The sequence below is a fragment of the Octopus bimaculoides genome, chromosome 1 (genome assembly GCF_046866305.1).
Source record: "Octopus bimaculoides isolate indiv1 chromosome 1, ASM4686630v1, whole genome shotgun sequence".
NCBI lineage: Eukaryota > Metazoa > Mollusca > Cephalopoda > Octopoda > Octopodidae > Octopus > Octopus bimaculoides.
The window spans coordinates 10,626,479-10,642,196 of NC_142928.1; the positions used below are offsets into that span (position 1 = coordinate 10,626,479).

Sequence of the window (15,718 nt, forward strand, 5' to 3'; positions counted from 1 at the left end):
CACACAAACACACACATACACACTAACAGATAAACAACCAAACCACGCACACGCACACACACACACACACACACACATACGCACACACACGTTCTGTTATTACACACACACTTGCAGACCCTCGCGCACGCACACATATTCACCTCCCTTTTTCACTCTCCTGTCTTAGAAAGAACTTTTCCTCTTCCGGTCCTTCCACAATGTAACCTCGTGGGCATCGGTGCCGATCTTTTCTTCCTCCGTTTTTCCATTCTTTGAACTTTCCTTGTTTCCGACGAAGGGCTCCGCCCGAAACTTCATACTCTCTCTCTTTCCTTTCCCGAGCGTCTAATAACACTATCCGTATCACGTCCTCACGTTGTTGTTTTTTGTTATTGTTTTTTGTCTTTTCTTGAACTTATATATATATATATATATATATATATATATATATATATATATATATATATATATATATATATATATATATAAGTCATAAATGACGGCGAATTAGTTTGATGAAATTATATACAACAATTCAGAAAAGTTAAATATCATGACAAATTGTTTCGTAACTTAAAAACATGTAAACAATTTATATTATTATATTTAATAATAAATTAATTGCATGTCCACATTAAATTTTGCATTATTTTGAAAGATATTTTGCATTTTGCATTAATGCAGACATGTAATTAATTAATTTATTATTAAATATATTAATATACACTACCTACATGCTTTTAAGTTACGAAACAATTTGTCATTTATTATTTACACACTCCTTATAGTTTTCTCTTGTATCGTATTATGTATGTTTTGTAAAATGATACATTAAGGAACATTTTTATGAGTAGCATCGGTTTACTTGAATCCATACATTTTGACTTAACTATATACATTTGGTGGTGGGGGATGTGGTATGTGTTTTTATATATGCATATATATATAGAGAGAGAAAGATAGATAGATAGATAGATAGATAGATAGATAGATAGATAGATAGATAGATAGATAGATAGATCTGTATGTATTTGTATGTGTGAATGCGTGTATGTGTGTGCTTGTGTGGGTGTGTGGGTATAGAGTGTGTGAGGTGGGGGTCTTTGTGTATATGTGTGTGTGCGTGTGTGGGTATGGGGTGTGTGGCTGTGAGTGGGGGTGTGCATGTATGTGGCGGGTGTATGTGCGTGCGTGCGTGTGTTGTGTGTTTTACATATTTATACGAGTCTATAATTGTATATATCCATGGAAATATGCACTGTATATAAACATTTACTTGGATATGTTCACATATGGCTACCTCTGGGCATATGTCTGCATATTTACTAATGCCTTGTTTCGGAACATATTAGGATACTCCAATAAATAGCTTATTGTAGCAAAATATATCAATCGTTCTTCATTTTATACAAATGAAATATACCTAGCTGAAAATTTCTTTAAAAAAAATTGTCCGTAAAGTAATACATATATACAACATATGATGATGAGCCAAATGGAAACCCTCACCCAACACAAATTACGACCTGATTATGATAGATCTGTTGAATGAACCATTATACAAGTTTACGTTTATCTCCCTGCTTTAAAGGTCTAGGGAACTGAATACAAATAATAAATCCCACATCAAGCCAGAAAAACTATATCCACCATCGCTTTCCTTCCACCCACATCATCCAAACAAATGCTTTGTTCATGTGTGTGTGTGTGTGTGTGCGTGTGTGTGAGTGTATGTGTCTGTGTGTGTCTGTGTACATATGCATGTGTATGTATGTGTGTGTGTTTGTGTGCGTGTATGTTTGTGTGAGTGTGTGTGTGCGTGTAAAATAACATGAGACAACAAAGCCAAGGCAGTGAGAAATTTCTAGTACATTTTATAAAGAGAAACGTAGTCTTACAGCTGTTTCAGGGATATAAAATATATCCCATCATCAGAGACGATAGGAGAGAGTTAAATAGAAAGAAATAATAGAGTTCAATATCAGAAGGTATTTTGGATAGGGAGAGTTATAGAAAGTATAAAAGGAAATATAAGAATAAAAATAAAAATATATGTTGGATGTTAAACTTGCTGTTCCATTATCAAAGGAATGTGTTGTGTAGAGTAGGTAAGAAAGCTTCTTGTCTATGGTATGTAAGTTCCGGTAGGAGTTCATATGTTATTACAAATAGATAGTGTGCAGATATTAATTCCATGTGGTGTTCATTCAAAGGGATCGTTTATGAACTGCTACCGGAACTTACATACCATGGACAAGAAGCTTTATTACCCACTCTACACAAACACGTTCCTTTGATAATGGAACAGCAAGTTTAACATCCAGAATATATCTTTATTTTTATTCTTATACTTTCTTTTATACTTTCTATATCTCTCCCTATCTGAAATAACTTCTTGTATCGAACTCTATTATTTCTTTCTATCTAACTCTCTGCTATCGTCTCTGATGATGGGATATCTTTTATATCCATGAAACAGCTGTAAGACTACTTTTCTCTTTATAAAATGTCCTAGAAATTTCACACAGTATTGGCTTTGTTGTCTCATTGTATTTTACAAATACACGGTTGCACATGACCCACGTTAGACTCCTCACTCATACTATTATCGAACCGGGAGTCTAACAGCTGTCCTTACCTGCATTCTGGATTTTCTGGATACCAAAACCTCTCTCATATATATATATATATATATATATATATATATATATATATATATATATATACATACATATATCAAATGTAAATAATGTAAATAATTCCTCATCTCTTAAATATAGAACTGTATTTTTTTAGCTGTTATTTAGGTCAAAATAATAGTATCTGCGAATTTTCAAGCAATTTCATTCACTAGAAAAATTTCGGCACGAATGGGTTAACCTGTAACTTTAATTCTAATAATATCATACGCATGAACAGCAAAGCATTAGTTTTTTAAAATTCTCAAATTTTTCATGTCTCCTAAACTTTTAACAACTCTTTGAATCTCTTAACTCTAATGAGAGAAGTATAGATAATTGCTATGGTTGAAGTTAGCTTACCCATACCAACCTATAACTTCCCGAAACGGCCGTTAGACACTTATTCAGGATTCCTCTTAAATTATTTTACACTTTCTCATCTTCCCTCCTCATTCAATCTAGCAAGTACATCTATGTATCTATATTTATGTGTTTATATGTTTATAAACTTTTATATATTCATGTATTTTTACAAATTTATAAATCTTCGTAAATCCATATATTTATAAATTCTTATGAATTTTTGTCATGTCCCTAATATGTGAACGTACCTATGTATATTGTGGAGAATTTCGACAATTTGAAATCGATTGAATGAATACATACATCGACCTTTGAAATTTGTTTCACTCCTCATTTTGATATTCCTGAAGCTCCATTAGAGCACTAATTAGTTGAGCTATATTAAGTGAGTATTTACACCATTTTCTTCTTCATTATTCTATATATATATGTGTGTGTGTGTGTGTGTGTGTGTGTGTGTGTGTGTGTGTGTGTGTGTTTGTTATCTACACCACCTGTCTTCGTCATTTGTTTTTTTTTGTGAATTCTCCCTATATATATATATATATATATATATATATATATATATATATATATATATATATATATATATATATATATATATATATATATAGTAGTTTGTTAAAATCAGAGCCGTTGCTCCAAAAAACCACAAAAAAATATGATAAAGATACACACGTGCAATGCAATGAACATTTCAGAAACAGGCTTACCTCTGCTTTGAATACATAGATAAGTAATAAATATTTCAATACAATTGATTTCACGTTTTGCATGACAAACATGTTTTGCGATCTTCAGTTGGAAACAGCATTTAACATCTATTTCTAAAATATTCACTACGTTAGCTTGTGTGTGTTCCTTACTTTAAACGTCCCGCTCCGTTTAAAAGAAACTATCGTAAGCAAGAACAATTTAAATAAAGTCGTATTATTACCGTTATTTACAAAAAAAATAAGGTGTGTGTATATGCATTTTCGTCGGAAAGAGAACAGATGTATAAATAGCCCAACTAAAATAAAGTCTGTCGACATTGTTCTCTGCGGATGGCGGTGATGAAGTGTCAACAAACTTTTAAAACCGTTCCATAACATAAGGACAAGATTTCTTCGTGTATAACATGTAACTATGATAGTATGTCTTGTGTGATATAGCATTATTCATTACGTTCTGTCGAGCTTCGAATCCAACTCCATGTTTTCTTCCTCATCCTGACAACAAAAATTTAGAAAAAACTTAATGATAAACCAACGGACAAGCATCTACTTGATTACCCGAATAGCTAAAAATAGCACCCGAATCTCCTTCTCACACTCTATCACATTTGTAGGTAAAAAAAAAAAAACAGGGAAGAAATACATTTGATAATACAGGTCTAGATACACTTGGCTTAATAAACGGATGGTTATTTCGTTCATGTATATGAAGATTAGGTACATGTAGAATATTATAAAATTAGGCGTAGGAGTGGCTGTGTGGTAAGTAGCTTGCTTACCAACCACATGGTTCCGGGTTCAGTCCCACTGCATGGAATCTTGGGCAAGTGTCTTCTACTATAGCCTCGGGCCGACCAAAGCCTTGTGAGTGGATTTGGTAGACGGAAACTGAAAGAAACCCGTCGTATATATGTATACATCTTATCATGGAGGTGAAATCAATAAAACCGACCGCAGTGTTTTACTGGTCTGGCAGGGGTCGAATATAGAAGTGTAGATGAAGGTAACTAAAATATAATATGGCTTCATTTGCTGATTTATTTGTAGTATTCATGCATTATGCAAAACTACCAGTAATAAAATAGAAAATAAATAGCTTTCTGATTCTTCCTTTTGGATGAAAAACGTAGATGACTGAAATTTTAACTGGTCCTTATTTAATCGACCTCAAAATGAAGACAGACAAAGATACTCTACAAGCGGTGTGTGAATCCAAGAACGTAAAATGTTGTAAGTTCTACAAAATATTGTCTGACATTCAACTAATTCTATCAATCACTGACCTTGATTTTTATTTATTCCATCCATCCATTTGCCCCACTCACTATTCCTGAAAGAGTTGCTGGGCACCTCTTCCATAAGGTTCTATCAGAAACAAACGCCATTACATTTTTCAGCTGAAATCCCGCGTGTGACCAACTGAATTTATGGATTTTATCAAACCATCTCATTCTTGATCTACCCCTAGGTTTCCTGCCAACTGGCTCAACTTGAAGAATCTGTCTTTTGATTCTTTCCTGTGACATTCCAACTATATGTGCCTAGCACTCTATCTGTGACCCCAATACGAAGTAGTGGCTCAACTTAGAGAGACTCCCTGATCTCCAAGTTACGCACCCTGTACAAGTAACGTTACTCTAGAAATTCTTCGGGAGATTCCCATTTCGACCGCTTATATTCACGATCGTACTCTTTCAGTCATTGTCCAACATGTGTAATGCTTCTTTTATGATTATTTATTCTTCAAATTGTCAAAAAGTTTTCTTACCTTTAATGTTGAAATGGCTCTACTCCGAAATTTCTTCTGTGCACAGGATGGCAAACAACAGCAAACTTTCTCACATACAGGAACAATGTATTTGGGGTTAACTTCATGCGGTTTGTAGAAAACTAAAATAAAATATTGACGAACGTTTTGTAATGTTTCCTATGAATGCTGTATAAATAACTTAATAAAACTGGAGTGAAGCGATTTATTGATTCACGTTTCTATACAACTTATACTATAGCAAAATATTTTTAAGTCTATAATAACTAGAAAATATCAATCTCATATAGTATTAAGTATCAATCACGGCTGATCTTACCAATCAGATTCACGTCTCTCTGAACAGAGAGCAGTCACCATATTTCCTTTCATTTCGGCTAACTCTGATGAGCGTAAAGTTATATAATCGGACTGTTACCTCACACTCCATTGTATTCTTTACGCGAAACCGGTTGGTAAGATTAGCCATGATGGATACTTAATACTATATTTTCGGATAATATACCAACTATACCGACAGATATAAGAGTGCATCTTTTCCTTGACATATGGTCTCTTAGATGACTCACGTATATCTATCTGTCTATTTATTTTCTTCCTAACTTTGACCTTCCATAAATCCTAAATTTTATTTTAGAATTTATGGGAGCAACTGTCTTTGAAGACTCATATTGTCGTTGAATGCTCGAAATGAGGAGTAGGTAGACATGTCTAGATACACTTAACTTAATAAACGGATGGTTATTTCGTTCATGCATATGAAGATTAGGTAGAATGTTATATAATTAGGCGTAGGAGTGGCTGTGTGGTAAGTAGCTTGCTTACCAACCACATGGTTCCAGGTTCAGTTCCACTGCGTGGCACCTTGGGCAAGTGTCTTCTTCTATAGCTTCGGGCCCACCAAAGCCTTGTGAGTGGATTTGGTAGACGGAAACGGAAAGAAATCCGTCGTATATATGTATACATGTGTGTGTGTGTGTGTCTGTCTGTCTGTGTGTGTGTGTGTGTGTCTGTGTTTGTTCCCCACCATCGCTTGACAACCGATTTTGGTGTGTTTACGTCCTCGTAACTTCGCGGTTCGGTAAAAGACACCGATAGAATAAGTACCAGGCTCAGAAAGAATAAGTCCTGGGGTCGATTTGTTCAACTAAAAAAGGTGGTACTCCAGCATGGCTGCAGTCAATTGATTGAAACATATAAAATAATAAAAAGAATATAATTATACTTAAATATTATAAACAATTGTATAAAAAAATGTTTAAATATTCTGTGGATTACAAAAGTATAACCAATTTATTGCCACATAAATTTTAACAATAAGCATCTTATATGGACTCCTACAGAAGATATGGACCCCGATTGAGAGCCACTGCACTCTCGCAATTTAACAAATTCCCTTGATACATGTATACAAGTGTTTCAAGAATAAGAAAATAGAAATATAATCTTACTTAGACTGACAATGATGCCAACCACAAACACGATCAGAATTGCAATAGGAGCATTCATAGTATAAGATAAAGAATACAACTTCTGTATACCATGGCTGAAATAGAAAACGGACAGAAAAATTTAGCGATAATCACTTTAATTTCTTTTCAATCACGTTAGTTTGTTATACATATACATACATACATATATATATATATATATATATATATATATATATATATATATATATATATATATATATAATTTAGAGAAAAGAACCAAAGTTCATGAACTCATCCATGAAAATCTACAGTCACATATAGAAAAATTTAATAAGTAAATACACTAAAAAGAAGTATAATAAAATTCAAAGTAATAATCATAAGATAATATTATTTTATGATTATTACTTTGAGGATTTTCATGGATGAGTTCATGAACTTTGGTTCTTTTCTCTAAAATTATATATTTATATACTATATACTGTGAAACTTAATTTAATTTTTAATTTTTGCTAAATTGAATTTAATTGAGTTTTTACCAGTAAATTTGGATTTTTATCTCTAATATATATATATATATATATATATATATATATATATATATGTCTCATGTGTGTGCAATTATGCATATATGGATGAGTGCATAAAAGAGAGTGTGTGTGTGTGTGTGTGTGTGTGTGTGTGTGTATATATATGTATGTATGTATATATGTATATATATATATATATATATATATATATATATATGTATATATATCTGTGTATGTATATGTATGTATGTATGTATATATATATGTGTATGCGTATATGTGTATGTGCATGTGTATGTATATATGTATGTGTGTTGTATTTGTATGTATGTGTGTATATATGTATGGGTATATATATGTGTGTATATGTATGTATATATATATATATATATGTGTGTATATATATATATGTATGTGTGTGTGCATGTGTATGTATGCATATGTATACGGGTAATATAGTATAGTAAAGAGAAATAAACAAAATAATTAATCTAGTGGAAATCCACAGGAGAGCAATAAAAATAGAAAATTAAGGAGTTATCTCCCCTATAATAACAAACACGAAAGCTAACGATGTCCTAAAGACCTAATAATAGTTATGTATGTGTTTTTTCGTGTTTTGTTCGAAAGGTAACCACTCCTGAAGAAGTGCCAAACGTCTAAATCCAATGGACCAGTCACTGGATAAGTTTGGCACAGAAATGTTAACATAGAGTGGTGAATAAATCGATATATCGAATTTGAAGTCTCTGTCTCTTTTGAATATGAAAATTTAAAAGTTTAAAAATCTTATGATATATATATATATATATATATATATATATATATATATATATATATATATAAAAGATAAGAGTGAAAAAACTACAGAAGGCTTGTGTTACATGGTTAAAGTATATATTTGAATTATGTCAGAAAGATGTAAGAAAAATGTTAGAAAAATGTTATAAAATCTTTTTGGTATATAAACATTGTATTTTGAGAAATAACCGGTTTCGTGTTGTCTTTTCAAATTTCTCTACTTCATTGTGTCGTGTTCGTTCCAGTCTGAGAAACAAGAGTTCTAGATAGGGGGAGGTAATTAGGGATTTCTTCCGGTATAGGGGAGATAATCGAAATCTAGGAGGTGGTAGAATTTGATTAATTTACCATGGTTTTGTTCTATATTTTTTCCCCCCTTTTTTTTCATCAAAAGCCACAAACAACCAAAATTACTGAAAAAGATCCTCACAAAGGCAAAATTACTTTCCGAAACAACAGATGCGAAAGTAAACAAATGTGGTCGACCAAATTGTGCAACATGCCCAAACATTCTAGAAAGTTCAGAATTCCTCTTCAAAGAGGGACACAAATTCAAAGTTAAATCTAACTTTACTTGTGCCTCAGAAAATCTTATTTATGTAATAAGATGTTCGGGCTGCCATGAGAACTACATAGGGTCTACAGGGTTATCGCTCAGACGTAGATGCACTCTGCACCGCCAGCAGATTGCACACCCAGAATACCGAATGATACCTTTTAGTGACCATATTGAAAAATGCGCAAAACAAATGCTACCACAATTTATAATCTTTCCTTTTTATCAATGTGCCATTAAAACACCAACACAGATTAGATTAAATAAGGAAACCTTTTTCATTCAAAAATACAAACCCAAACTTAACCATTGTTAACACATTTAAATAAGGAAATTCATCACCCCACTGGGAAAAAAAAAGGGGGAAAAAATATAGAACAAAACCATGGTAAATTAATCAAATTCTACCACCTCCTAGATTTCGATTATCTCCCCTATACCGGAAGAAATCCCTAATTACCTCCCCCTATCTAGAACTCTTCTTTCTCAAACTGGAACGAACACGACACAATGAAGTAGAGAAATTTGAAAAGACAACACGAAACCGGTTATTTCTCAAAATACAATGTTTATATACCAAAAAGATTTTATAACATTTTTCTAACATTTTTCTTACATTTTTCTGACATAATTTAAATATATACTTTAACCATGTAACACAAGCCTTCTGCAGTTTTTTCACTCTTATCTTGTATACATCCAACCACGTGCTTTCACATACCAACTTTCTCACCTATATATATATATATATATATATATATATACATATATATATATATAAAAGGTAGAACAGAAAAACACAACAAACGGAAACCGTCAAAACACAACATGCAGGAAAAGGACGAAAGCACGACAACGACAAACAGGACAAACCAAGATACACGGATTATTCGTGGCCAATTGCCTCTTCAGTCGAAATCCAGAATATCCACGTAGCTTCGCCCATTTAATTCTGATACTACTCAAAACCGGCTAAAAGCATTAAGCTTCTGGACAAAGCAAATAAGTGCACATATACGAAAACAAATAAGTAAATAACAGAAAGGGTCTTTCGACTATCGGACGAGTGTAGTAAGGTAGCGCAAAGAAAATGGAGAAAAAGATCTTAACCGATCGGGCGGCAGGACCTCAACGGCGGCCGGCCGAAAAAGGACGACAATGCCTGAACCGGACAGCGATCACGTGGTAGGGGAGGGGTGGAGTTGGAGAGGCAGAGGGACATATATACTCTACTGCTCTATAACTTAGAGTGTACTTCTTTTTCAGATTTATGATTCACTGAAGATATATATATATATATATATATATATATATATATATATATATATATATATATATATATATATTAGAAGGTTTGGAGGTGATGTACAGGAATTATATATTAGAAAAAATAAAGTACTCAGAGATCTGGATGGTTGTACATTTACAGATTATTTATTAATATGTCACATGTTTTTATAAATCATATATTAGCCCTTGCATCTATTCTAGTAGAATCTCCACATTCTGGAGATATTACTAGAATAGATGCAAGCGCTAATATATGATTTATAAAAACATGTGACATATTAATAAATAATCTGTAAATGTACAACCATCCAGATCTCTGAGTACCTTATTTTTTCTAATATATATATATAACAGAAATATGTTTCAAAAACAAAATAGAAAATAAGAACTACACGTGGAAAAGATATGGGGAAAGTAAGAAGAAAAAAGCGAAAGTGCACATTGGATATCAAAAACATAAAGGCCTTTGAAACTCATTATTTTGAATTGTTGGAGTGATTCAAAGTCATACCGGTATCGTCAAGCACTGTTCACTGGCTTTGAATGAGCACCGATTTCCATATATACATATATATATATATCTATATATATATATATATATATATATATATATTCACTGAATAGACTCCGAGTATAGACTATTAAATGGACCCCTGCTATAATCAACAACAACAACACCAACAACATCAGAAAAGAAACGTCAGGTTTACTTACATGGAATATTTTGTGGTGTTTGTCACCATTTCAGCTGTTGTAACATTGTGTGACATAAAAAGTATCGATATGTTAGTGACAGGACATTGATCAGTTGGTGCTGGAGGTAGGTAAGGTGTTGGAGGAAGTGTACTTGAAAATATCGATCCAAACGCAAGCCACAGTGTAATGACTATGGCACAGAGCGTACCAGCCAGCGCCCCCTGGAAATAATAGGAATGTCTTTAAGTGACACAAGGAGAAAAATTTATAGAGTAAGATTATAGTCAACTGGATAGACTTCGAGTATAACTAAGAGTCAAACTCGGAGTAGAGTTAATTGAAAATAATCCCAGAATAATCTCTCGAGTAAACCTCAAGTTTTGTCGACTTAACTGTCTTTGTATGTAATCATTTAAACTTGGTTAAACTTGGAGTATCATTCATTGAACAAACTCTTAGAATAATCGATTGAATTGACTCCTAGTTTAATCTGTTAATTATGTGTAATAAAACGAATAGACTCTCAACATGGTCAAATAAACTCAGAGTGTACTCAACTTTATAGACTGCCAGTATAACAAATTAAAATCTCTTTCTCTCTCTCTCTCTCTCTCTCGGTATATCGACTCAGAAAGGATAACAGACCAAGTCGACCTCGGCGGAATTTGAAATCAGAACGTAAACCCGGACGAAATTCGGCTAACCATTTTGGCCGGTGTGCTAACGATTCTGCCAGCTAACCGCCTTAATAATAATCCTTTCTACTCTAGGCACCAGGCCTGAAATTTTGAGGGGAAGGGTATAGTCGATTATATCGACTCCAGTATTTGACTGGTACTTATTTTATCGACCCAGAAAGGATAAAAGGCAAAGGCAAAGTCAACCTCGGCAGAATTTGAACTCAGAACGTGAAGACACACGAAATGCTGCTAAGTATTTCGCCCAACGTGCTACCGATTCTGCCAGCTCGCCGCCTTAACAATAACAATAATAACAATACTTTCTGCTATAGGCACAGAGTCTGGATTTTGAGGGGAGGCAGGCAGTCGATCATATCGACCCCAGTGTTTTATTGGTATTCAGTTTATCGACCCTGAAAGGATGAAAGGCAAAGTCGACCTCGGCGGAATTTGAAATCAGAACGTAGCGACGGGCGAAATACTGCTAAATATTTAACCCGGCGTGCTAACGAGTCTGCCAGCTCGACGTCTTAATAATAATAATAATAATAATAATAATAATAATAATAATAATAATAATAATAATAATAATAATAATAATAATAATAATAATAATAATAATAATAATAATGTAACGGTTTCAAATTTTGGCACAAGGCCAGCGATTTGTGGGGAGGCGATGAGTCGAATACATCGATCCTAGTACTCAACTGGTACTTAATTTATCGACCCTCGAAAGGATGAAAGGCAAAGTCGACCACGGCGGAATTTGAACTCAGAACGTAAACCCGGACGGAATGCCGCGGCGTGCTAACGATTTTGCCAGCTCGCCGCCTTAATTAAAAAAATAAATAACAATAATAATAATAATAATCTTTTACTTGTTTCAGTCATTTGACTGTGGCCATGCTAGAGCACCGCCTTTAGTCGAGCAAATCGACCCCAGGATCTATTCCTTATAAGCCTAATACTTATTCTATCGGTCTCTTTTGCCGAACTGCTATGTTACGGGAACGTAAACACACCAGCATCGGTTGTCAAGCGATGTTGGGGAGACAAACACATACATACATATATATATATATATATATATATATATATATATATATATATATATATATATATACGACGGGCTTCTTTCAGTTTCCGTCTACCAAATCCACTCACAAGGCTTTGGTCGGCCTGAGGGTATAGTAGAAGACACTTGCCCAAGGTGCCACGCAGTGGGACTGAACCCGGAACCATGTGGTTCGTAAGTAAGCTACTTACCACACAACCACTCCTACGTCTATGATGATGATGATGATGATATGATGATGATGATCATCATCATATCATCATCGTCATAATAATAATAATAATAATAATAATAATAATAATAATAGTGATAATAATAATAATGATGATAGTAGGTGCCTTAGGTATAATAAAAAAATATTCAGACAAATACATAACAAAAACACCAGGACTTACAAATATATATAACATACAGAAAATTGCACTACTGGGTACTGCACACATTCTACGCAAAACACTTTCAATACAGTAAACATAAGAGCACCACAGCAAACCACAGCACATACCCAAGGCGCACAGAGTTGCGCTCGGTAGTGAAGTGAAAGCACGTTATAAAAATAAAACTACTGAACAATAATAATAATAATAATAATAATAATAATAATAATAATAATAATAATAATAATAATAATAATAATAATTTCGAAATTTCAAGTTATTAAGCAATGACTTCGAAAGAAAACACGATGGCTTCTCTGGTCAAATTCTTTTTCACCATATCAATGATTGTCAGTAACAGAAACTCACAAACCTTTTTATTTGCCCATGGACAGAGACTGCCAAAAAGGATCAATCCTGTTAAAGGACCTGAAAAGGAGGAAACCAAACTGTCTCCAATCTGGTAAACATAGAGGGAAGAAGAATAAATGCAAAATGAATTAGACAAATATAATGTCATGTGTGAAACACAAATTTGTGAGTATTTCATAAATAATTATTTTAATTTAATTAACTAATTGATTTCAATCGTTGCTTATCAATCAAGATAAATTCTCAATATTCTGAAAACAGTACGCGTTATTTCAGGACAAATACCACAGTAACTGGCCTGTCGACAGTGTATATATATTAAGTATGATATATAGGTGGCAATTTTAATTAAATACTGCCTCAATTGCATGTTCTGGATTTTTAATCATCTGGACAGCTTTTCGCAACATCAGAGGATATTACATTCACATCTTACTATATCAGAAACGATGAGTTCTTGTCAAAGCAAGTGGTTGGCTGCAAGTACACACCATTAAAGAGGCTCAAAACGGTCGAAATGCATATGCCATTCTCGCGGGCCGCTGCTGGGATGAATTTTTGTCTCTCTTATATTTATTGTATTTTTAACACCACAAGTCCGTATAAGATGTCATTTCTGTACAAATCCCATAGTAACTGGCCTATCAGCCGTGTGTGTGCGTTGAGTATGATACATAAATAGCTATCTCTTTCTTATGACCGGGGGTTTATCTGATGCTGAAGATAATCCATGCTTTTCAGCTGTATTGTGATACAAGCCACTCCTAACACATAGTTTTCAGTTAAATTGACAAGAATAATTGAATAAGAGCAAGAATAACGAGAATGGTAATACAGTATTAATTACAATCCGCTTAACAGCATATTGCATCGTTTATATTTGACTTGCCACCTAGTTTAACACCTCCATCAGGTCTCTGAGAGTCTTTCGTGGAGCGCACTCTGTTGCAAGCATTCGGACCGGGTCATTTTCCACCAACCATGACGATAGGAGACCTGGATAACATCCTCCAACCAGCAACGGAGATTCTAAAAATGTTATGGGCACCGCTTATCCTTCCTTTCTTGGCTAAGGCATTAAAATGATTAGGGTGTGAGAGAAGAAAGTTTTGATATTGATACCTTTGCGATCGCCATTATCAACACATACTGGCACTCCGTCGGTTTCCACGAAGAGTTGTTCTAGTTGACCCGATCAGCGAAACAGCCTGCTCGTGAAATTGATGTGCAAGTAAATGGCTTAGCATTCACCAGACACGCGAATTCTTAACGTAGTTCTTAGGGGGATTCTGTGCGACACAGAATGTAACAAGGCTGGCCCTTTGAAATGCATATACAACTCAACTCGTTTTTGCCAACTGAGTGAACTGGAAAAACGTGAAATAAAGTGTCTTGTTCGCTAGATTCGAATACACGACGTTCTGATCGTTAACTGAATATCTTAACCGCTAAGCCACGCGCCTTCTCAACGTCATAAACTGCATATAGCAGCAGCAGCGAGGAAACAGTAAAAGCTAGTTTATTTTAATATATAAAAAAAACATGGAGGGCAAAGTGAACTCTGAAAATAAAGGGATTAAATTAAATAACGGAATGTATTTTGACAGATGCGATTCTGAAAATGCCAAGCCGCCTCCCTCGACGGTTGAAAATTATCTATTGATTTCACTTACTTGTGTGAGAGTTCCACCAATATTAGAAACCAATGCTGCTACTCCTAGCGACATCAAACCGTAGATAACCACTAAAACCGACAAAAGAGATATTTAGAAAAAAAGGTATCTTATCTTTAATATTCGTTTCTACTTTAGGCACAAGGCTCGAAATTTTGCGGGAGGTCGGCGTAGTCGATTAGGTCGACCCCAGTAGACAACTGGTACTTAATTTATCGACCCCGAAAGAATGAAAGGCAAAGTCGACTTCGGCGGAATTTGAACCCCGAACGTTAAGACAGACGAAATACTGCTAAGCATTTCGCCCGGCGTGCTAGCGTTTCTGCCAGCCCGCCGCCTGGAAGTACTATCACCGGCTCAAGGACATCATTTTTATAGATTCACTGGTGGATATGAATCAAAACAAATTGTAGGATATATATTTGCTTCAATTATTTGTTATATTATATTATATTATATTATATTGTGTTATATCTTTTTATAATATGATTATATTATATTATAATGTTAATAAATTTATATGTCAATTGTATTTCCCCATTTCCTTTAACATTTATATATATACATATATAGATAGATAGATATACGTATACAGATATATATATATATATATATATATATATATATATATATATATATATATATATATATATACGCATACACATGCATACATATAAACATGCATGTATACTATTATATATGCACATAGAAATATAGACAGA

At 33.8% G+C, this 15,718-nt stretch overlaps 1 protein-coding gene across 1 annotated transcript in view; it reads right to left on the bottom strand.

Moving 5' to 3' along the window:
- Positions 1-3,973: 3,973 nt before the first annotated feature.
- The window catches only part of LOC106878510 (sodium-dependent multivitamin transporter), a 93,523-nt gene continuing 81,778 nt past the window's right edge, over positions 3,974-15,718 (bottom strand). Inside the window, exons 12-17 of the mRNA XM_089348488.1 lie at positions 14,997-15,067; positions 13,325-13,411; positions 10,835-11,037; positions 6,962-7,056; positions 5,511-5,632; positions 3,974-4,237 (exon numbers count right to left, since the gene is read on the bottom strand). Coding sequence (XP_089204614.1) covers positions 4,190-4,237; positions 5,511-5,632; positions 6,962-7,056; positions 10,835-11,037; positions 13,325-13,411; positions 14,997-15,067 — 626 coding nt within the window. The 3' untranslated portion in view covers positions 3,974-4,189. The remainder of the gene's footprint in view (positions 4,238-5,510; positions 5,633-6,961; positions 7,057-10,834; positions 11,038-13,324; positions 13,412-14,996; positions 15,068-15,718) is intronic.